The 22,073-nt window shown below is 40.2% G+C and overlaps 2 protein-coding genes across 3 annotated transcripts in view; one reads left to right on the top strand and one right to left on the bottom strand.

Annotated features, from left to right (window-relative positions):
• LOC112571321 (tetratricopeptide repeat protein 8-like) overlaps positions 1-22,073 on the bottom strand; it is a 57,499-nt gene that overhangs the window by 16,812 nt on the left and 18,614 nt on the right. Inside the window, exons 1-9 of one of the 2 annotated variants that reach the window (XM_025250234.1) lie at positions 13,640-13,770; positions 12,765-12,949; positions 12,214-12,373; positions 11,658-11,792; positions 10,345-10,430; positions 9,474-9,672; positions 8,906-9,045; positions 4,540-4,711; positions 347-469 (exon numbers count right to left, since the gene is read on the bottom strand). In XM_025250234.1, coding sequence (XP_025106019.1) covers positions 347-469; positions 4,540-4,711; positions 8,906-9,045; positions 9,474-9,672; positions 10,345-10,430; positions 11,658-11,792; positions 12,214-12,373; positions 12,765-12,949; positions 13,640-13,741 — 1,302 coding nt within the window. In that variant the 5' untranslated portion in view covers positions 13,742-13,770. Of the gene's footprint in view, positions 1-346; positions 470-4,539; positions 4,712-8,905; positions 9,046-9,473; positions 9,673-10,344; positions 10,431-11,657; positions 11,793-12,213; positions 12,374-12,764; positions 12,950-13,639; positions 13,771-22,073 lie in introns of those variants that run through there. The other variant, XM_025250233.1, reaches the window with a different exon arrangement.
• Positions 13,892-20,880, top strand: LOC112571320 (protein DEFECTIVE IN EXINE FORMATION 1-like). The gene is made up of 13 exons (XM_025250232.1): positions 13,892-14,056; positions 14,657-14,882; positions 15,154-15,261; positions 15,584-15,673; positions 16,331-16,458; positions 16,971-17,103; positions 17,395-17,583; positions 17,923-18,119; positions 18,455-18,581; positions 18,855-19,152; positions 19,362-19,481; positions 19,811-19,968; positions 20,455-20,880. Exons 1-11 carry the CDS (start codon positions 13,914-13,916, stop codon positions 19,391-19,393), a joined length of 1,671 nt encoding a protein of 556 aa, XP_025106017.1. The 5' UTR covers positions 13,892-13,913; the 3' UTR covers positions 19,394-19,481; positions 19,811-19,968; positions 20,455-20,880.

The raw sequence follows: 22,073 nt of genomic DNA, 5'->3' as shown, positions 1-22,073 counted from the left end.
GCCAGGGGAACTGACCTCTGTATTTTCTACCCGGCCTTGAAAGCCGTCAAGCCCAAAGTCAGTAATTCAATAACATGTTTTCATCGCTACTCCTTTCTCGTTCACCATCCTCTCTCCTTTCTCTCCTCTGCGGGGAAACCTCAATGAAAACAAGCAATCGCTGTCCTATGTGAAACAGGGCTGTGTAGTGCGTGTCTGGGTGATATATATGTGTGCGTGTGGAACAGTCGCTTGTGTCAAATGAAATTTTGGACAAGGGGGTAGCGAGGCATGGGGAGTGTCTTTAGGTGTTGGCCGCCTACAAGCATGGTGAAAAACTACCTCAACTCTTCCTGTTGGTACTCACCGACTCCACATGGCCGCGCTTCAGCTCCAGCACCCCCAGGTTGTTGTAGGCCTCAGCGTGGTCGTTGTTACTGGCGAGGGCCAAGCGAAAACACTGGTACGCCAGTTTGTGGTCACAAATGCCCTGAAAAACATAAAGGCAACGTTCTCTTGATCTAGCTTAGTCTGCTATCTTGCCTATGTATTATACGAATAACTAAAACGTTTAAGTTTGCAAAGTTTGTGCGAAAATGTATTTGGAGTATTTAGGCGTAAAGCGCCACGACAGCAGTTAATGAGTGAGCGAATCAAAGAACAAGTCTTAACAACTGAAGACACCGTCAAAAATAAAATGACAACAGGTCTAGGTTTTGTACCAATAAATCAATCAAACAAAACAGTAAATGGAGCAATTTCGTACATTTACGGAAGCAGACGACAGAACGTCAATTCCGGTAGCCAACCGGTCGCTGAGAAATTGACAGCATGACGTCATGTCCGCTACTTTACTGCTCGCCGCCAAATAACGCGATCGTTACCAAACTACTGTCATTAATAACCATGAAAGGACATAGGCTGCCGCTGTTTGTTCTTTATTGTACATTTACCTTAGTTCTACAGCTTTATTATATAGAATTAGTCGGCCTCCCCACCACCACCACCGCCACCACCAAAGCCAGTCCACAAAAACGTGACGAAGCTAACAACGCTCGGCCCCATTCCCACGGACGCAAGCAGTGCTGATAATCTCACTGGAAAATTGTCCCAACTGCCAGGAAATTAAGTCAGTGATTGCCGTTGGAACTAAGCCCAGTGATGTGTCACACCACTGGCACCAGCGGTGGCTGTCACACACGAAGAGCTCAGTATATCCGCCAGCGTTTTCGCTATTTGTTCTCGTCAGACTCCTGTGTATGTGCGCGTGTGCGTGTCGCGCGTGCGTGCGTGGGTGGATGTGAATCACTCGGCGTCAAAAGACCGGTAGGACTGCTCCTGACACTGAAGGAAAGAGATATGACAATAGAGCTGCAGTCTGCTGGTAGAAAGTTCAACCTTACAGGACCTGGTTACTGAGTCGACTTTCACCCAGCCTAGAAAACTCTCTGCTCATAGCATGTGCGTGATGGTGTCATATTAAAAAACATACTTTCGGCCAGAAAAAGGTAATGATTTGAGACATCTCCTGCCCCTTAAAATGCACAACTAACCATTCCATAGCTGAAAAATGGCAAGAACATCTTTTAGCAAAACCTTTATCAACGACCCATAGGATATGGGTTATATTTTCATGAACAACTGCATTTCTGTGCATGGTCCTAAAAACTAGCGACTGACCTAACCGTTAAAACTGTATTTATTAGAAGACTGAGAGTCAAGTCGCTCTCCCTCTCACCCCTCAAGGACTATTTTCGGACCGCGGACTGTCACGAATGTCCTCAACTGTAGGCCTTGCCACAAAGCAGCCGCACCGACTTTGACAGCCCTTTGAACCGCACTCACTGCTCTTTACTTCTCCGGGAAGGAAGCTCTTAGCTACACATTGCACAAAAGGAAATGATTCCATCAACGACTACTTTAGTGCAATAGGGCCTGTCAGCTGACGATAAACAAGTCAACACGCAACACCCTGCCCTCTCCTCGACAGTGGACATAAGCTTGCAATTGCTGTGGGGCTTGTCCTAACCTTCCGCGCTGTTGGAGACAAGTAATCAGCAGTGGACAAGGGTGCCACCATGGCACACAGGAAAAGGTATACGGGCAACCATCCAAAATTGACCAATACAAGAAATCGATCTTTCATTAAGGAGCTTAGACTTGTTTGCCATTAGAGATGTATCCGGCATGGATTTGCGTCCAGGCGAAGGAATTGTGTGGAACGAGTGACCCTCAGAATAGAATTCCGGCGACAATAGCACATTCACCGAACGCTTTCATCCGTATCGATGTATTAATGTCAGCAACTGACTAAAATGTAAAAAGGCTGTCCCTGACTTTTTCAGATCGTCAAAGTGATCGGAGAAGTGGGGGAAGAGTTTGTCCATCTCATCTCCGTCGCTGCTTCTCTCCCTCAAACCTCAATGAAGTGACGTATTCATTTATTACCGACAGCTGGGTGGACTGGGGCCACACTGCCACATTCAAATCAAGGCTCAAAACGTGTTACCTAGTCTTTAGTCGGTGAACAGTGTCCCAGCTTACGTTGTTCAAAAAGCACTTTGCAACGTCATCGAATACCAGACACTAGTCCGGAAAATCAGATGTGAGCGAGGGTAGAAATAGGAAGGTAAAGATACAAAGATAGTATAAACGCAACAAGGGTACAAACACGAGAGATCATAAATGTATAATTACGGAAACACACGCACGAGAGTACAAATACTGGAAAACAAACACCACGAGGGTACAAACACAAGGGTAATAAGACAACAAGGGTAAGACACAACGAGGATAAAAACACGAGGGCGCAAACACGAGAGTACAAACACAACAATGGAAAAAAACCCACGAGGGTAAAAACACGGGGAAACAAACACATGGGTTTAATATGACGACTGTAAAAACACGAGCGCACAAACACGAGAGTACAAACACGAGGAAACAAACATTAGGACAAAAAACAAGAGGGTACAGCAGAAAGCGCGCTTCTCTTAATCTTCCAGCCCAAACACTCATTACAAACAATATATCACAAATACAAAATACCGCAAGCAACAAATCTTCCCCCATACCTCTCTTCGCCCTCCCTTATGCCATTGTATGTGGGGTAGAGGAGGAGGGTGCGTGCTAGAGGGAACCTGCGGCATCATCAGACGACATCGGTTATTACCATCCACCAAAGTGGATTCTCGTGTAGTGTCCCAACTGTCGTAGCTCATACATTCCTCTCAACATCCCCCCATCCCGAAACTCCCAACTCCGTCCTCGATGCATCTGGGTGTCGGGCATGTCTACGCGTACTGTAGCTCTCTCGTTGGGCCATCAGCAGCTGATGCATATAGGAAGCTCTCACGAGGGATGTAACTACAGACTTCGTGGAGGTCTTCGTGTCTCAAGAAAACTGTAACTAGAGACTGGAACAATGTCGGTAATGCAACAAAAGTCAAAGCGGGAGGAGGAAGACGGGGCAGAAAGTTGGTGTTTTGCACCGAACCAGCAGCTAAGTCTATATCATGGCAAGACAACCAGCCCACTAAACAGATGCCACATGCAGAGAAAGAAGAGCCAACCTTCAATGTATTGGTGACAGGAGCTAACTGTTGCGCCACCTGGCTACCCTAAGAGGAGGAAGGGGAGTCCAACTCTTTAATCAATTTTCTTTCAAAGCGCAGAGTTGGGAAGTGGGCAGATAAAGCAGATGATCCTGCTCTGCATGAGGTCCATAGATATCAGCCCACGTAGCCACAGACATAAATAATATATGCATATGCCCTCCCCTTCGGCTCGACCCCATACTGTTCAGCAGCCGACATCCTCACCACGCTATGCACTCCAAGCAACACTAAACTTGTTTGTTTGTTTTTTTGTTTTTATGTTAATCTCTTCGACACCACCCACATATCTCGGTGAGCAGGCCGCACGCCAAGGTAGAGGCCGGTAAGCGCGTTAAGTACCGTCACAAAAGCAGCGCGCCATGTTGACAAGCGTGAGGCATGCCGGGAATGGCCCGCACGCAGACACCGCTATTTATCAGGGCCGCCACGCTCGCGACACGTCATCGCCACGTGCGACAGCGAGGCCGCCGTGAGCTGCATTCACCTTGTGGGAAGGGACGGTGTCACACCACAAAGCTCCGACGACACCTGGCTGAAAAACGGCGTCAAGTATTCAACGTAAGCTGGTCTCGGGTGTCTGGCATTCTCCGCAACCCCAACACGACCGAAAGTACAGTGCACTTTACACACAGCATATCCGCGCAGCAAGCACCGCCTTTTTATGCTAGACGACTTGAAGAGCTACTAGGTGAGGTAGCACAACACCTGTAGCTCCTATACGGTACAAGAGACTTGCCTGGATTTCATATCCAGACCGTAAGTAGTGTACAGGCCGGTCAAACCTGTCCTGCGTACGGCAGCGGCCTCGAGCACGTCTAACCATGCAGCCCACGGAGCTTATCGGGTCTTCGACGGGCGTCCTTATAGTAATGACAACAGGAACGACTAGACAGTGACAGCTTCGACAGTCGACATGAACTCCATCCCTGAAGAGCATGCTTACCAGGGCCACGTGACCGATGTTGAACCACACGTCGGCCAGGGTCTGATCGTCGGCCAGGGACAGCGCACGCTGGAAGCACGTCAGCGTCATGTCGTACTGCTGCGCGTAGAAGCAGCACAGACCCAGGTTGTTGAACAGCTCGGCGTTGTACACACCCATCTGCAGCAGGCGTCTGCAACAGAGGACGAAGAGATCGCACCACAATGTTTGGGCAACACCAGCGGGTGATTAAGCTTCACCTAAGACTGTCGTATGAACCACACACATAGCACGACATATGTCCCTTCCTAGCTTTAGTCGTCTCTCTCTCCTTCCTTCACTCACTCACCTCCATCAAACCTGAAAACATATGGCTTGATGAAGACGGACCATCAAAGATGGTCATGTCATGGTTTTCTTAAAAATTTTCATTTTTTTTTTCATGATAAAATTTGTTTTCGACGTCCTTCTTAAAAAAAATTTTTCATTTGTTTACTCACTACTGCTAATCCATCACACTACCCTGAATGCGTCATAGAGTTTGCGCTTAGTAGGACCAACCTTAATTATAGAAACTCTGAAGCTTCCAAGACGCATCCTTGCGTAAGATTACTATTATTACTAATAATAAACGTGTGGTTTATACAGAGCATGATCACCTTCATGAGGGAGCATGCTTTCAGCGCTTGAGGCAAGGAGACATGGACAACATAAGAGGGGCGACAGGAAAAACAACCGTGCAAACAAGTCATAAAAGACAATAGAAGACGCAGAGAGGGAACCAGGAACAAACATCATGGAAGCAGATCAGTATCATAAATCAGAAAAAAAGACAAGCTGGCAGACTAGTCAATAGACTATAATCACAACCATTGACAACTAATCGATAAGCGAAAAATAAGGGGCTGGAAAAGGGACTAGCATATTTTTGATTGGTGTACGGAGTAATGCTCATGGAACAGATGTTTCTAACAAGTAATATGTTGATATTTGTCCTATTTTCAGCTGATTTTCAATTCTTAGAACGATCTTTGGTGTTTCCAAAATCTTAGAAACATGTGCAAGAATCCGAAATTACTGTTCCTAGAAACTAGAGTTTACGCATATGTTGCCTGAGATTTCTGCGAACTGTAGTTTTGCCAAGTACAGGATGCAGCATACTACTCATACAATGTCACAGGCAGTTGGCGGTGTAACATTTCAGATGGTGACCACACCCTTCAAGACCAAGAAGATCAACACAAACAGGATTTGTTACAATCAAATCGCCAGATCTCACCCATGTGCCTGGATCTCTCAGCGCCACATCCCCTTTGCCCCTTCATATCTCGCATCATCAGCGTTAACAGCCTCAACGCGCGTACTTCAATATTCATATGTTACAGGAAATGAATGCCTGGACCACCCTGTACCATGTCAATGTGATTGTGTGTATGAGTCTTTGTTTCAGAAACTGTAGTTTGAATTGTCGTGCAATTTAACTGTTGGGAAACATGAAACATCTGCATCACCCATGGAACATGGGACAGATAGTATCTACAATAAACAGCCTCGATGATCAACATTTGACCTTAGAGAAGTGTTTATCTGGTCTACCCTAACCAGTTCTTTCCAGCCTTACTAAGGTGGTACGGGTACATCTCAAGAGCACCCGGTCTTGGAAAGATGATCCTTCTAGTGGCATTACAGGGAGGATGAAGAAAAGGCAAGCAAAAGAATAAACATCCAAGACTGGACCAGCTGGTCATTCCATCAGAAAGGCGTTCGAGCTGGCAGTATCAGGTTCCCCTTCACCACGGGGAATAAGGGTTCAGCGACTGATGATGACGAGATGACTAAGACGACCAAAAGATAACAGTTTTATCGTCTTTGCAGCGATGATAACGATGATGATGATGGCGGTTATTACGATTATGATTACTAAAAAGATGGTGATTAACCCAGCACTGAACCCACTGCCCTGACCGAATAAATAAGAGATGGGACACGGTCAAGGGACGTGGCTGTGGCAATCAACGCTTTGTTTACTGCCTGTGCACCTGCTGGCCGCTCGATGGTTGGCACAAACAAGACACAAACAGCCGTGTGACGTGGGAAGTGAGCTGATGTGTGTGTGCGCGCTCTCCGCTGGCACTCGGCGCGTGCGCTACGTGGCGACCTCTCGCCTGTCAGCTTCCCTCTTCCCTTCGCATGCACCCCGCCGGCTCCTGGAATCCTTCCAACGCCACGGAGGGGGCTACCGGTGATGCTAGTGCTGCTGCTGCAGCAAACCCGATGGGAGCAAGCTGCTGCAAGCGGCAAGGGAGAGAGTTATGCGGGGGAGGGGGAGATTACTCGGGCTACCAGGCGTCACTTCACATCTTCGCGCGCACCCCCCTCCCAAAAAAAAAAAAATATGCAACAAACATGCACGTGATGAGGTGCACCCCCTTCCTCTTCCCTCTCATATATCTGGCTAAGACGGCACAGGTTTGTTTACCTGAGTTCTGGGCCATAAAATATGCACTGTCAACGAGAAGTGAGTGAACATTGCCAACAACTTTAACAGAAAAGAGAAAGGAAAACATGCTGGTGTCAGCCAAGTACCATTCTGTTACTGCAAATGTAGAAAGGTGTGCCAAGCGAACCTCAATACATCTCTACCAGAATATGCCATCACAAACTTACAGCATAAAATGAAAAACAAACGTCTACATCAACACCTAGGGCCTCACCGAACAGTGACTCTACCGTATTTCCCTCTCCTAATTATCCCTTTCTCCCAATCCCTCGTACTCCCCACGCACTACTACACCTATAGTAAAAGTTAGTTTATAGGAGGATGTACTTTCACACTTTTTAAAAAGTCACCTAACACATTTACCATGTTCTAAAAGTAATAAAACTCCGACATTTTTCAATCCACTGCTCTGTAACAGCATTGAAAAGTAATGAGAGGGGAAAAAACCCAAAGGTGACAAGAAGACCATCCTGACCCCTGACCCCTGGCTCTGTAACCACCATTTAGGGTGAGTGTGGCAGCACTAGGTTACATGGCCGCCGCCAAGTGGTGATGACGGAAGAGACAAAAGGTCAACAGTGTGGCTGGAATAACAACGCATACACCTCTCTGTGTATGAGAAAGGTGCTGTAAGCAGCATATATATCGGGTGTAAAATCATTCCCTACTGGATTCCAGTCTTTGCTCTTTTCTTTTACACCAAGGCCGGCTGGAAGCTCTCGTGCTGACGTCATCGCGCTCGCCTTCAGCGAAAACAAACATAAAAACAGAATGTTCTGATTCTCTGCCAACATGCACCCCACCCACCCCCCTATATTCCCGCCTTGGCTACCCTTTTGTCTTTCCTACCCTCTTTGTCTTCTGGCAACATCCCCATAGACTTCATGTCATAAGCCTGCTTAAACCAGTCTGCGTCCTCAGGCCCTGTAAATGGCGGGCGACAGGTGGCTGCCGCCTCCGAGTCTTAATTTGGTGCGACCGCAAATACAGCCCGAAAAAAACCCATACAAACGACATCGCCGATGACATCTTGAAAACACCGCATACTAAAGCCCAGGCAGTCGACCTTTTAGTCAAACGACTCCCCCTCTCCCATCTCCAATCCCCCACCTCGATCCTCCACACGTACGTCTGTGTGTTAAGAAAAAGAGGAAGGTGAACATGTCTGTTCAATGTGTAGATGTTTATAGGATGTGGCTACGTAGTCACCACCAGGTACTCAAGAGATAATTTTTAAATCAGTACATGAGATGACGCAATCAAGCTCATATTTAGGAAGAAAAGAATCACTAACAACTAAGTCTTATAAAGTTGTGCTGTGTTTAAGTGCAATGAATCTTTTAAATGTGCACTAAAAACACACCTCTTCCTTGAGCATTACTCCTGACAACAGCTCACACAGTGCTATCTCATCTTCAAACTCCCTTACTGGTCTTCCTCTGCAGAATCATAATACCCTCAGTTCTTGTTACCCTCTTTGTGTTTCCTATATTTGTCTTTTATTAGTCATCAATACTGTTGTTTATCTTTCCATCCTTCTTCGTAGGTTGTCTATGTCTTGTTCTTGTCTCAAGCACTAAGAGCAAGCTCCTTAGAAGCATGAGTATGCGCTATTTAAATCTCACATTTATTATCATCATGGGCAAAACAAAAATGTAATCTCAAAGTATTTAAGTACTGGCTGTAGGATACTTTAAAAATATTCATGATGAAATGAAAGTTTACATTCAGTGTCCACCCTAATACAGTCACACACTGCAAAGCTCAGAGAAGTGTCCTCCTCTTAAAATGTTTAGTCAAGATTTTAACTACAGCATTTACTGAAACTTGGTGCAGACCTGCAGATCACCATTAACTTCAATTTTCCTGCACAGCATGAAGACTCACCTGTAGAATTTTAGTGCCATCTCTGGCTGGTCCGTATAGAAATAGTGTGTTGCAATACAGGCAATGGCCTCCACATGCATGTTATCGAACTGTAGCACATCCTTGTAGATCTTGACAGCATTGTCCATTTCTGTTAAGCCCTGAAGACAGGTAGGACCATTGCATAATTTAAATTTCAGCAATATATAATAATCCTGGACAATATGCTATTCTGTGATATGCTAGATAAATCTTAAAATTGTAAAAATTGCAAGACAAATGAAACAGCAATTTGTCACCAAGACAAAACTGATACACTTTTTTTTTCAAAAATGTTCTGTCCTGCATTTGACACTGAGCAGCTGTTAAAGTAAACAATACTCTCCTTCCTATTCAAGCACAAAAATCGGGGTAATAAGTAACTTTCTTTCATGTCTCCAGATGCATTTTTAAGCACATAACCTAGTGTTTCAAATAGGAAAAAGTAATGGTCATAGAATTACATTTTTTAATTTCCAGTTTTGATGCAATTTTGCATTTTGCTCTTTTTCTTATATTTGTTTATACTTACAAGAGTATTATGACAAACCTCATATATTCTGGCAATGCTTGTAAGCAGAGAGGTCTCCCCTGGAAATTTTTCAAGCCCTTGCTTGTATGTCTCAATGGCTGTGAGTGGCTGATCCAGACGGACATACACTTTACCAAGATAGAGGAATATGTCCACCATTGCCTGCTGGTCAAGAGCTGATTTCAGCTGTTTTCCTGCATCTCTATACATTCCTAGCCTGTTCACAGCACACAAAAAAGCATCACTTTGGGATTTCTGTCGTACTTTTTGCTGAAAAATAAAACCTGCTAAAATTTCACATGATGAAAATAATATTTGTACTTTTAAAAATGATCACATTGCTTGCTGGATGCTCTATAAAGAAAAACAAGATATCAAAATTTCAAGATATCAGAATTCTGAACTTTTAAGGCTGGAAAAAATTTTTTAATCAATCTTTAGTTATCACTGTGTAGATGAAAAGAAAGGATTAGGTCTTTTCTCTTATCTAACCCTGTTCTTGGTGATTTTAATCAAGTGCTTTCTAGCAGGCTCTGTAATAAAGAAGATTTAGTCTAAATATTTGTAAACAAGAAATCTTTATAATTATTTTATACAGGTAGTAATGTAGCCGATACGGAATACAAAGATACCTAAATCTAACCTCATTCCATAAAAAACACGCTAAATTATTAACAGTTCATGTTTATGATCAATGAAAATAAAAGAAAAAAAGAAAGAAAGAAAAGTCCATTATTTTGGTTAGATCATTGAGTGAAGGGTAAACAATTTACACTACTTTTTTAATGACAACAAGAGAATGAATCTGTGAGCCTAAAATGTTGACGAAAATTTATCTATACTAACACTTGACAATGAGGGAATAAATGAGTGTTTTAAATGTTGATACCTATAATAACACTTGGCAAGTTGCACCTTCCACCACCAGTCTTTAAACTGACATGCTTCAGTAGCAAGTGCTGCCAGTTCTAGTGCCTGTATTAATGAGCAAGAGCAAAGAGGTAAGCAAAATGACAATTCACACACACGCAGGTGCACACACTTGAATACTCACATATATATATATAAGCATACTTAAACTGATATTCTCTTTTACTAGACTAAGTTGCAAAAACCAAAATCATGCATTCTACATCCAGTTTGTCTAAACAATTTCTTTCAGTTTGTTTTTAAAAGAATCTTGAAAAAAATCACCACTGTAACAACTTCTGCTCTTCATGTCATCAAGAAAGTTGACAGGACATATGAAGAACTGGGAGATAATAACATTGAAATTAATCAGTAAAAAGTTATCTACCTTCATACAATACAACACCACTACCCATTCACAGAGAATCGATTCCCGGGATAGCTTCAGGACAATTATTATCACTTTACCCTCCAAATCAATCTTTTCATTTGCAGTTTTGTCTCAATGTTTAATGAATGCTTAAATCATAATAATGGCAAAACCACAACACCCACCATGCAGAAAAAAAACAAGGAAAAAAGTCAGTGCTAGAGACTGAAAAGAATTATATGAAAAATAGTGTTGACGAGAAAGTAGGTAGGTATAAATACTTCTGTTTTCATCATTATTGTTTACAAATGAGAACCCTGACAATAGACTTCTTTGCCTGTGACAGTTAAAATGATGCATATCTACTCTATTTCTATAGCAACACAAGTTTATCAGAACTTACATGTCCAGTTTGTGCAATATTAGCCCCAAACAACGATGATGTTTAAACAGTACTTATAAAATGCCTAATAAACACTACCCTCACAGATATGAGAATGTATCAACTGGACAAAGGACAAATAATCATTAACTACATGTGAAATGTTGTAAAGGAACATAGCTGGTCATATTCAATAGCATCCACTAAAGATTTTAAAATGAAATTCCATATTGCTTATATGCCACCAACAAACAGAAACTTACAACTGAGGTAGATTGTGTGATCTGTGCAACACTATTTCTGAAATTTTATACCAAGTGAAATTTTCCCCATTGCTTGAGAAATAAACCATGAAAGGAGAAAAGACCATCAGATAGTTGATTTTTAACACATTTTTCACAAACTAATTCTCTTTCTTTTTCTAAAGTAGGAAATCTTTAATAGGACTTCTTAGAACAAAGTGCTAGAGAAAACATTTCTTAAATGTCCTTTACTGGTAAGAGGCAAAACTTCCCATGTCAGTCCTGTGCACAGTACTTACATTTCTGATGTCATTCTCATGATGAAAGATGTATTCAAACAGAGCTTTAGCCAAGTTGGGACGAGAAGCATATTTTGAAAAATTCAAGCGGGCAAGGTTGATGAAAGGGCCATCTGGATTGCTCAACATGGATGCCTAAAAATAGTAAAACATTAAACAAGAAAATGAAATACAGGGAAAAATACTAAGATGGAAATCTGACTAAATTAACATATTTTGTGCTACCACAAAAAGTAGAAAAGTAGTCGATAAATCCTATATTCTCTACACACCAAGTGTTATATTACATAAAAAATAAATGCTAAAAATCATTATATATTATTCACTCCTGATTTGCACTGGCTGCCAATTCAGGTCCACGCTGACTAAAGAGCGTAAACTGGTGACTTTCTACACAGCAGTTAAGCATATGAACTGTAAAACTTTGCTACCTTCCCAATGACCTTCCTTAATAAGTCAGGTAACCATAAAGTATAAAAAAAATAACTAAGTTATAAACTCAATAATTCATTTTTTTTTCAATGCCAGTGCTATGTGCTGCTGGTATAAATCTCACTGTGCCAAGGCGAACAAATCGCCCTGAAGAGCTGGTAACAGGTCGTGCTGTATGTGCAGTGCGAGGGGTGCGGATGGCTTGTTCCATTGTCCCTGGTCTACCACCTTGTGTTCCTGGTCGCACAAACCCACTCAAAGGTCGCCCAGATTGGGAGGTAGGCCTTGTTACAAAACAGAAGATAATGTTTTAGATATACTTTCACAGAATGAGTATAAATTCTACGTTCAGCCCACTTTCTATGTTACCTTTCTATTCACACGTTATACATTTGTATTAAAATGTTCAGTCCTGTGTATGTCACAGATGTATCAAGCAATGGAAGCCACAAAACTGATATACTAATAATAACAACAATTATTAGATTTTTATAGTGCATTTCCCCCATTTTAGTCTCAACGCGCTCTACAGAAAGAAAATGAGACACAAATATACACTCAAAATAAACAAAACAAACACATACACAGACTGAAGAATATCAACAATATTACAGAGACACAGACCACAGGATCAATATCATACAGTCATGATTCATTAGCTATTTATAAACAAACCTGACACCAGGGCTTGGTCCACTTTGACTGCTTGTTCCTGGTTTGCGGAGTGATGTTCCAGGTCTTGAAACATTTGCAATGACATTGTCATCCATCAATACTTCCGCAATCCCTTCTTCATCCACTTCTACTTCATCAACGTACACCTGACCAGTCAAGGCTTGAGTCTTCAGTGTCCATGCTGCCTGTGTCAGCACCAAATCCATACTTAATGATAAATAATAGAATTTGTAGACCACATCTTCCTTTGTGGAGGTAAGCTCAATTACCTGTGCATGAAAAACTAAAAACAAACTGACAATAAACTATAACTCAAACATCAGCAAATGGATGGCTCTGTGTTAAACAGCAAAGAAATTCACTAAGATGAGGAACTGAGGAGTGAGCAAAGATGAGGAACTGAGGAGTGAGAGGGAGAGTTGGCTGGATTACATAAATATTTTTTTGAAAAAGTGGGTTTTGAGGCCGGACTTGAAAGTTTCAAACGTACACTCAGTTCGAAGGAAAAGAGTCCACAAATTAAAAACGGTGGGGACAGAGAAGGAGACCATCTAATAAACCAACCTCAAGTCACCTATAAGCACTCATGTCTTTGACAGAAATATCTAAAAAAAACAACTGCTCAGAGATCAAAGATACAACAATGTCACACATTTCTATCTATAAAGTATTTAGTACTTGATCGCATGTATCCAAGGAAGCAGTTATGGTTTAATCGTAACCTAAAAGCATTTTAAATTCGTAATTAAATTTCAGTAATTTACATAATAAACATATTGTCGTGAGACAGGAATATTATCTGCTGTGTTGCATTTTCCAATCGCCGTTTTAATTACTTCCCTTTTAAGTACGTTTTTCTTTCATAAAACAGTTACCTGATCATAAGGGTTTTTTTCGAGAAGTTTGGTGCAAATCTCAGTACATTCTTTATACTTTCGACGTCTGAAATAGCTATAAGCCAGAAAAAGAGGATCCATAGTTTGTTTGTTGTCACCAAGTATGCGGAGTTGGGCGTATAGAGTACGCTCCCGTAGAAACATAAAATCTGGTATAGAAAATCTGATTGGATAAAATATATCTAGAGACCAATGAAAAATAAGGTATTAATCATATCATGTTTGAAACGATTGCGCTCCCTTGATGTGAAGTATGTCTGCTACCGTGAAAATGTGTTTTGTTCGCGATCTCAGTTACAGTATACTCTTTTTTGTGCAATATATGTTTGCCCCCATCGGCAGCGTAGAGCATCACATAGGATCCAAAGTGAAAGCCGAAAATGAGGAGAAAAGAAGGTATGATCGTCTCACAGCAGTCTTATTTTTTTTAACGGTATCACAAGAACGTAATTGTCTGCTTCTGTTTCTTGAAACTTGAATTTTACATCTGTGGTGTTTCTTTTGTTTTGTATTGTACGCTGATACCAGTTTTCCAGCACCGCTTTCTCAACTTGAAAGGCTAAAATTTTGTGTTTTTCCTTTTTTTTTAACAAGCAGTCAAGGGTAGAAAATGAGATGGGATTGAGTGTTTGTGTACGTTTGTGTAACTGTCATATGTGAAGAATGTGACTGTTACTACCGAATGCATAATAATCCTTGATGTATACTATACTTATGCTTTCTGGACTCTTTCGGAAATATCTACTGTATGTAATCTGTTTACCTAGGCTGTCACTTTCCCCACCTTTACCTCTCTCCGTTCATGTGTCTGGGAATGTTCACTTCATGTATATGTACGTTTGCTTGATTGTGATGCCCATCTCAGTCGTATATCATCGTTATCTACTAACCCCTTGTATCTCGTAACGCGCACTGAGCTCGCTCCCATGTGAGTAAGTGTGCTATGTAAAACCCATCATTGTTATTATAATTGTGTGCATATCTTTTCGTCAACAGGTGCAACTATGACTTGCAAATACTTTGGCATACTGATGTGGGGACATCACCGTTTGCTGCAGTTCCTCTCATAGCTGATGTAGATGGTGATGGGGGACTAGATATTGTAGCAGCTCCATTCACTGAAGCCATTACTGTTGTGGAAGGTGACAGTGGCAAGACATTAAAAAATACACATTGGCCTTTGCACAATTTGGACAGTACTTTTCATGCTAGTCCCTTACAGGTAGGCTATACATTCACTTTCTCAGGTCAATACTACTTAGAGGTAGTTTATTGTAGACTCACCACTCTTTGTAAGTAATCTATGAAAACTGTGCCAAAAGATATCGCTATGATAATGTTGTTGATTACAAAGACATCAAGGATGATTTTCTGGTGCATGAAGATTTCTGAGAACAGACTAATAATTAATATTATTCTGGTGTATTGATTTTTTTTTCTGACATGAGGAGCATTATGTTTGATTTCAATTCATGTAGTCTTTCTGTGAACAGTTTGACATCGACGGAGATGGTCTGCTTGATATAGTTTTGGTGACGTCAATCGGGGAGATAATCTTCTACAGACACAATGGAGAGTTGTTAAAGGAGTTTTCATATCAAGTTAGTATCTGAATACTAATGCTTACTTTTCATGCACAAAAAATCTTGTAAAATGGTTTTTTTTTTTCAAGATTTTTAAATAGGGGATATTTCTCAAGAAACTTATAATTAAAACTTGTGTTTTTTAAAAGAATTTGTGACAAAAGTTAGTGAACAAAAAAGCCATGTTGGGGGGCAATTTTGGTAACACTGGCATTGCATTTGTATAAAGCCTTTGCTTTCATGTAAGGTTATTGAATGCAGAAAATGTGTAGAAAACAACGTTTGAGTTAGAGCTCAAGCCAGCCTAGAAGCTCATGTTTTGTACTTCTATATTTTCAAGTTGCCTCCTGTGTATGTGAGAGCATACTGGCATCACCAGAGAGTCTCTGTGCCATTTGAAGAAATAGGAAACTTTGTCTCACAGGATGGGGTATTGCTTTTTCTATTAAATTTTATCTTGCAGATAAAAGATCTTAGCAATTTTTAGCATTAATATTAACCAGTTACTTTTGGTAGTGCTTGAAAAATTTCTGTAAATATCACATGCAACTCTGCAGTTACTTTTTTACAAGATAAACCACCAACTAAAATCTGAATTATCAAAAATTCTTCAACAAACAAAATGGTTAATATCCTCTAGCCATTACAGCCACTTTCATTGAAAGTCCTGTTTAAAGCCCCTCTGTCAGGTTCAAGGTTCAGAGATCTAACATGACACTAACACAGAGACAACAGACTAGTTCCTGCCCTTCTCAAAGCCCAGCAAGAATTGGGGCATCGATAAAAACAAACAAACCAAAAAAAAAAACAGAAACAGAAAAAAGTCTTTAAAATTGTTTCAATCATTCAGCTTTAACTTTACGATTCTACCCTATCAAAATATTCCCTTTTAATAACTTACATTCGGCAATTTAGATTACACAAAGTGAACAATAATCTGCATATGCACAACTCACAAAAATTCAAGAAGATGGATTTTGTAAGAATAAACCTATGAGACAAAAGTTGAAGATTACACTTATTTTATTTAAACATTTTCCTGATCTTCAGTTTGCATTGTTTTGAACAAAATAATCTACTGATGCAGGGTAAAGACGATGTAAGTGTTGATGTCCATGTCTATGCAACCCCTGTCCTCATCGATATTAACAGAGATGGACAGACAGAAGAGTTGATTGTTCCTACAACCCACATGATTGTCAAGGAGGATTATGAGTAAGATTCACTTCATTCCTATTATCACACATACCATCAGCTTTTTTAAGCCATGCACTGTTGACAGTATGTAAACTATATGCATGGTGGACAAGCACCAAAACATCAAGCTCAGATTGCTTGATTGAACAAAGTTTTTTTCCCATGTTACCTTTTAGAAATAATGTACCAGCGGAGTTATTCAAAATGTAAAGTACACATTTTGTTTGGAAGGGATAGAATGTTGGCCCGGGCTCTTATCTTAGAACTTTTTTTGCACTTTTTCTAAGATATGGTTCAGTTTCTAAATGCACAACTCACAAATTTATTTGTGAAATGATAAATAATGTTTTGCATTTTTAATGTACACCATAAAATCTTTGCTTAACAGGAAGACTGGAATTTCTGATGCTGTGTTGTCTGTACTGAATTAAAACTGATCACCTGTAAAAGCATGCTACATATGGGGTCAACCCAAATAGTACTTGTACTCCATTATTCAACAGCTATTTGTCTGTTTACTCTTTTTGAAGTCTACCACCTCAAGATGCAGACAAATTTGTTGTGGGAGGTGTTGCCATCGTAAATCTGACAGCCCTATATGAGTCTAGAAGAAGTAGCCTGCCTGTAAATATTTTGTCACAGTTCAGCCTTGAGCTTACACAGGTAAACAAGAGCCATTGTTGCATAGACACAAAGTGAGATGTTCTTTTATGAAAGCTCTAAGACTGGTGGCACAGATGTGCATAAATTTGGTAGCATCAGTAACAAAGGTGTGTAACAGTGTCAGAATTGGTGAACTTAAGACTTCAAGACCTTCAGATGACAAAGATTTTCCCTGAAATCAAAGCCAATTGGATAAATAACCTCAGATTTATGATAATTTTGAGAGTGCTTTGTCTAGGGCCCAGTCAGGTAACAAAGATCAGAAACCTTGAATATCAGAATACTTTGCAGGTGCTGTCTGAGTTTCCTGCATTCAACCTGTTTTCTCCAACTGTAATTAACCTTGATGGCGATGGGGGAGAGATGGAGGTCATCACAGCTTTATCAACAGGCAACATCCATGCCTTTTCTCCATCCTCCATTCATGTGTCTGGCCAGCGGAAAGGATTTCCTTTGTCTCACAATACTATCCATGGACAGGTCTTTTTAATGCTGATACTTGCTATATATTTGATTATTATTTCTCTACAATTTCCTTCTGCCTTAGAATGTCCTTATAACATGACTTTTACATTGCTCAAGGATACGTACCCAACATGAATATCACATGTAAAACTGCAGAGGGGAAAAACATTAATGCTTCCTATAAATTCTCATGCACATTTCATGCATTTTTTAAGTGTATGTCATACTTGACTGCCACGCCTTCATTTTATTATGGATATGGTGCTGTAAGGAAGTTCAAACAGCAGTTACACACAGAGGTGAACAACTTGATGCTGGCAACAACTGTTAAGGTTATTATCAATTTTTTATCAGGTAACAGTGACAGATGTTGACAGTGATGGGAAGCTGGAGCTGATTGCTGTGGACACAAGTGGGAATGTCTTGTGTTTCCAAGCTGATGGTTCAACACTGTGGTCAGCAGAAGCATCTGGGACCAGCAGTCCTGGTAGTCGCATTGTTGACACAAACATGGATGGAATACTGGATGTTGTTGTGCCAACCAGCGAAGGGTAAACATGAACTGGGCACCAAATGCACCTCAGGTTTTCTCTCTTCTGTCAGCAGTATGCAAGCGTAGATCTAACGACCTAAACAATGTTCACAGGCAGCAGACCTTTGCTTTACATCTTGAGTTGGGAGTTGAAAATTTGTTCATTTAAAGTTCTTCCCTTCTTTAACCATGTAAGTGTTAAAAGTATCTTGTACTAGAAGATCCATGGACTGCAGGGAAAAAGTTGTGCCTGATGAATGAAATGTATCTCAAAAACAAATCATACATCAAAAAAAAAAAAAAATGGTGGATCAGAATCTCAAACCTAAAAAAATCTTCAATCTTTTGTTGCAGTGACATTTATGTTTTTAATGGCACAAATGGGCAACTCTTACCAAAATGGCCAGTGAAGATTGGCAAGCGAGTGGCTGCCAATATTCTAGTGACACGTTTTCGGCCTATGAAAGGACCACCAGACATCGTAACTAACAGTTTGACCTTTCCTAACATAAGCTTACATGATAAATTCCAATTACTTTTCAATTTATAGCTTGATTGTTATTCGGGTTTTTTCTATAAAAAATTCAAGACAAAATTTATCCTTTATTTGGTGAATTTAGAGATAAAATAGCATGTGTTTGTGGTGAAAGAAGAAGTAAAAAAAAAAATAAATAAAATCCATGATACATTTTGTATACATTTGATTGTCATCCTCAACCATTTACATAAGACAGAATGATGCCTGATTTTTCAGGTATTTGTGGCAGACGATGGCAGCCTTCACATCATTGCTGGTGACCTGAGCTGCCAAACGCACATCAGCTTGGAGGAAACCTCTTTTGTCGAAGTAGTCTCACAAGACCTTGTGCCACTGCGTGATGGACTTGAACTACTTGTGTCAACAAAAGATGGCAGTCTTATTTGTCTTGGGTCATTGAGAGAATCTCCTCTGGAAACATTAATAGAAGACTCCCCTAGAAAAAATGCACAGTTTCGAGCCTGGCCAGGATCACTGAAGAGTCCCAATGATTTTTCGTTTCACAGAAAAGAAGGTGAAGATACGTATACACACATTTTTTTTTTAATTATATTTTTTGCATGGCTAGCATACCCCTAGTGGTACTTGAAATATTTTTCCTATCTTTCCTTTTGAATGCACACAGTCATTGGCTTTTCCCCTTTCATTTATTTCTTTGTGTAACATGAAGTAGTCTGGTATTTTCATTATATCTTTAGATAAGCTTTTTTTCCTTTGTTGCAGCCCTTCCTGTACATCAGCTCGGTGACACGTGACCAACAAGAAGTCACTGGCAGTAGTTTTCCCATTGTGTTTGAGATAGCCGACTTATCCACTACAAAAGAACAGACATATGAAGTTCAGGTAGACTTGATGCTCCAAGAATTCTTCAGTTTGTGATAAATGAATAAGTTCTCTTTGTATGCATCATAACACACACAACACTGTCAAATTGTCTCATTGAAGATTATACCCTTTCTTATTCTATATTTAAAGTAAATACTACTTTGAATTCAAATAAAATGAACATAGAGGAAACTATAGTTATGGAATTACCTATCAGCATACCCATTTTAAATTTGTGAATAATGAAGGGAGAGGGTTAGAAATCATGTTTGGCAAGTGTGACAATCTCAGATCTCAGTGATCTGCTTTTTTTCCCTAATAAAACCATTTTCATGTTATTTTCTCAGGTAGCCTATGGTCGCCACATATTAGCCAAACAGGTGTATCATTTAGCTGGACAATATGAACTAAATATTCCTGTATGGCCAGAGCCAGGCAAAGGTCATGTGACTGTTTTTCTGATCAATCGACATGGGCAGATATCTTCTGACACCATCGTTCTCAGGTGACATATTGTTGACTGCAAAAAATTCTGGTTTTAGAGGATACTTCTTAAACAAAGTCTATGGTGTGGATTCAAATGGCTTTCTCTGTGTAGATATCCATCTGAACAGCGCAGTACCAATCTATACAGATACCTATCTGTACAGCACAGTTTAGATATCTGTCTTACCAGTCTTTATATTTTAAAAAAAATTCAAATATCAGAAGAAATATATGCAAATAGCTTGTGATTTTCTAAAATGAATCATTATACGTATGTGACATTTGAGTCAAAGTCAGAATGGCAAGAAAGAGCATGAGTATATCAAGTGAATGCAACAGTCTGGAGTTTTTCCTGTTTAAAAATACAACAGCCCACTCATCTGTTAAGTACTACCAAAATGTATTACAGATCATATGAATTAATGAGCCTCATCAGTTATTTTGTAAAAATCACACTGTCAGCTTACCATATTGTTTCTTATGCTTTGGGTTTTTATTTTTCCAGATTTAATCAATTGATTCTTCAAGATATCCAGTGGCTGGTTCTAGCCCCCTTTGTTGCTATGGTGATCACACTTTTAGTGAGCCATGGTTTTCCAGCCAAAGATTTATTACCAGTGACTTTGCCATCAAAAAAGGAGATGACATGGATAATACTATATAATGTTTGTGTGTATATGTTTGTATGAAGTGTGTGTGTAGGCTTGGGGTGGGAGGTGGAAGAGAGCAAAGAATGTATTCCATTTCTGTGTGTGTATACTTGCTTGTAGGCTGCTCCATGTATATATATGTATGTATGAGAATTTTCTTCTAAATGAATTCCTGGTAACAGACCTTCATGCATTATATTTAAACCTCAGTTATCTGTATGATTTGAAATGCTAAGAGTTGTTGGAACTGTTTCGATTGTGAGATGGAAATGTGAGAAAAATGAAAAAAAAGGAAGTTCTGTTCTATATTTTGTTATTAAAAAATAATTTTTATTTCCTGCAGTGTTCACATAGATGGTAGGCTAGCTAAGTCCAATAGTCATATATGTATGTGTGTGTGTGCTTTATGCATGTGTATGCAGATGCAATCTTTACTTTATCTTCAAACAAAAGTGAACAATTGGACATAAAACTCAGAAACATGCAGGTATAATCAATGGCATAGCTGCAAATATTACTTGCACCTCTGTAATATTTAACAAGGAAAATCAATATGGCTGTTAGTCTAACTCTACATTTTTATTCTGCAACTCAGCAGGCAGAAAGACAGATATAATATTGCAAATACCTAGATTTGCTACAGTTATTTTACAATTTTACAAAGGACAGAATCACCAAGGATTGAGTAATTATGATGTAGAAACAAATGACGCTGAAGTCATGTGCTTGGATGCCAAATGCTTTAGATGTCCGACTCACTGAGCCATGGATAATAATTACTGAACTCCACTATTTATAAACAAGACAAATGAACTGGAACTTCCATGAAAGTAACCTCTATAGAGGGAAAGCAATTAAGCAAATTTCTTTAAAGAGAATAGCAAAAAATCATGAAGCACTGTAAGTGGTTGTACAAATCAGTCAAGAAAGAATAAATGAAACTAAGGCAAAGTCTGTATAGGTTTGCCTGATGATTAAGAAAACGAATAATGCAGAACTCGAACTTATTTTCAAATGAAATGGGAAGACTAAGTCATCATCACATGTCTCGGAAACCATCAGGCCATGGTTAAACGCCACTCCTTCCCGAAATTCGACATTCGGTGTCCAGCAGTGCCACTAAATGACAATGGACAGTTGCTTCAAGGCATCCACCCATCATAGCGACATAGCCTGCGTGCAAGTCAACGATCGAAGGATACGCGTTTGGTTTCTAGTAACATTATCTTTCGCTACAACCTGAGCGACTTCAGAAAAGCCATAGATCCGACCTTTTGAATATATTGTTTTTATACGCACGGCAGAAGTGTGTCTGCCACACCCAGGTCCGCGACCTATAATTACACTCACGTGGCCAGACCTATCCCACTGACGACATGCAGTCTACAGCCTCCCTTCCTGCTTGGTCCTGATTGATCAGGCAATCGTCACGAAGTCGCTCAACCCACGACACTGTACAATCCTTGAGGTGCCA

The sequence above is a fragment of the Pomacea canaliculata genome, linkage group LG8 (assembly GCF_003073045.1).
Source record: "Pomacea canaliculata isolate SZHN2017 linkage group LG8, ASM307304v1, whole genome shotgun sequence".
Lineage (NCBI taxonomy): Eukaryota > Metazoa > Mollusca > Gastropoda > Architaenioglossa > Ampullariidae > Pomacea > Pomacea canaliculata.
Note: the sequence above shows the minus strand (reverse complement) of the source record. Positions and strands in the feature narration are given on the sequence as shown.

What these genes read in the sequence shown, in the direction of transcription:
- LOC112571320 (XM_025250232.1), top strand. Translation starts at nt 13,914, where the DNA reads ATGTCTGCTACCGTGAAAATGTGTTTTGTTCGCGATCTCAGTTACAGT. An exon ending in TAAAGGAGTTTTCATATCAA is followed by an intron (nt 15,262 to 15,583) that starts GTTAGTATCTGA and finishes TATATTTTCAAG; the next exon opens with TTGCCTCCTGTGTATGTGAG. An exon ending in TGAAAGGACCACCAGACATC is followed by an intron (nt 18,582 to 18,854) that starts GTAACTAACAGT and finishes CTGATTTTTCAG; the next exon opens with GTATTTGTGGCAGACGATGG.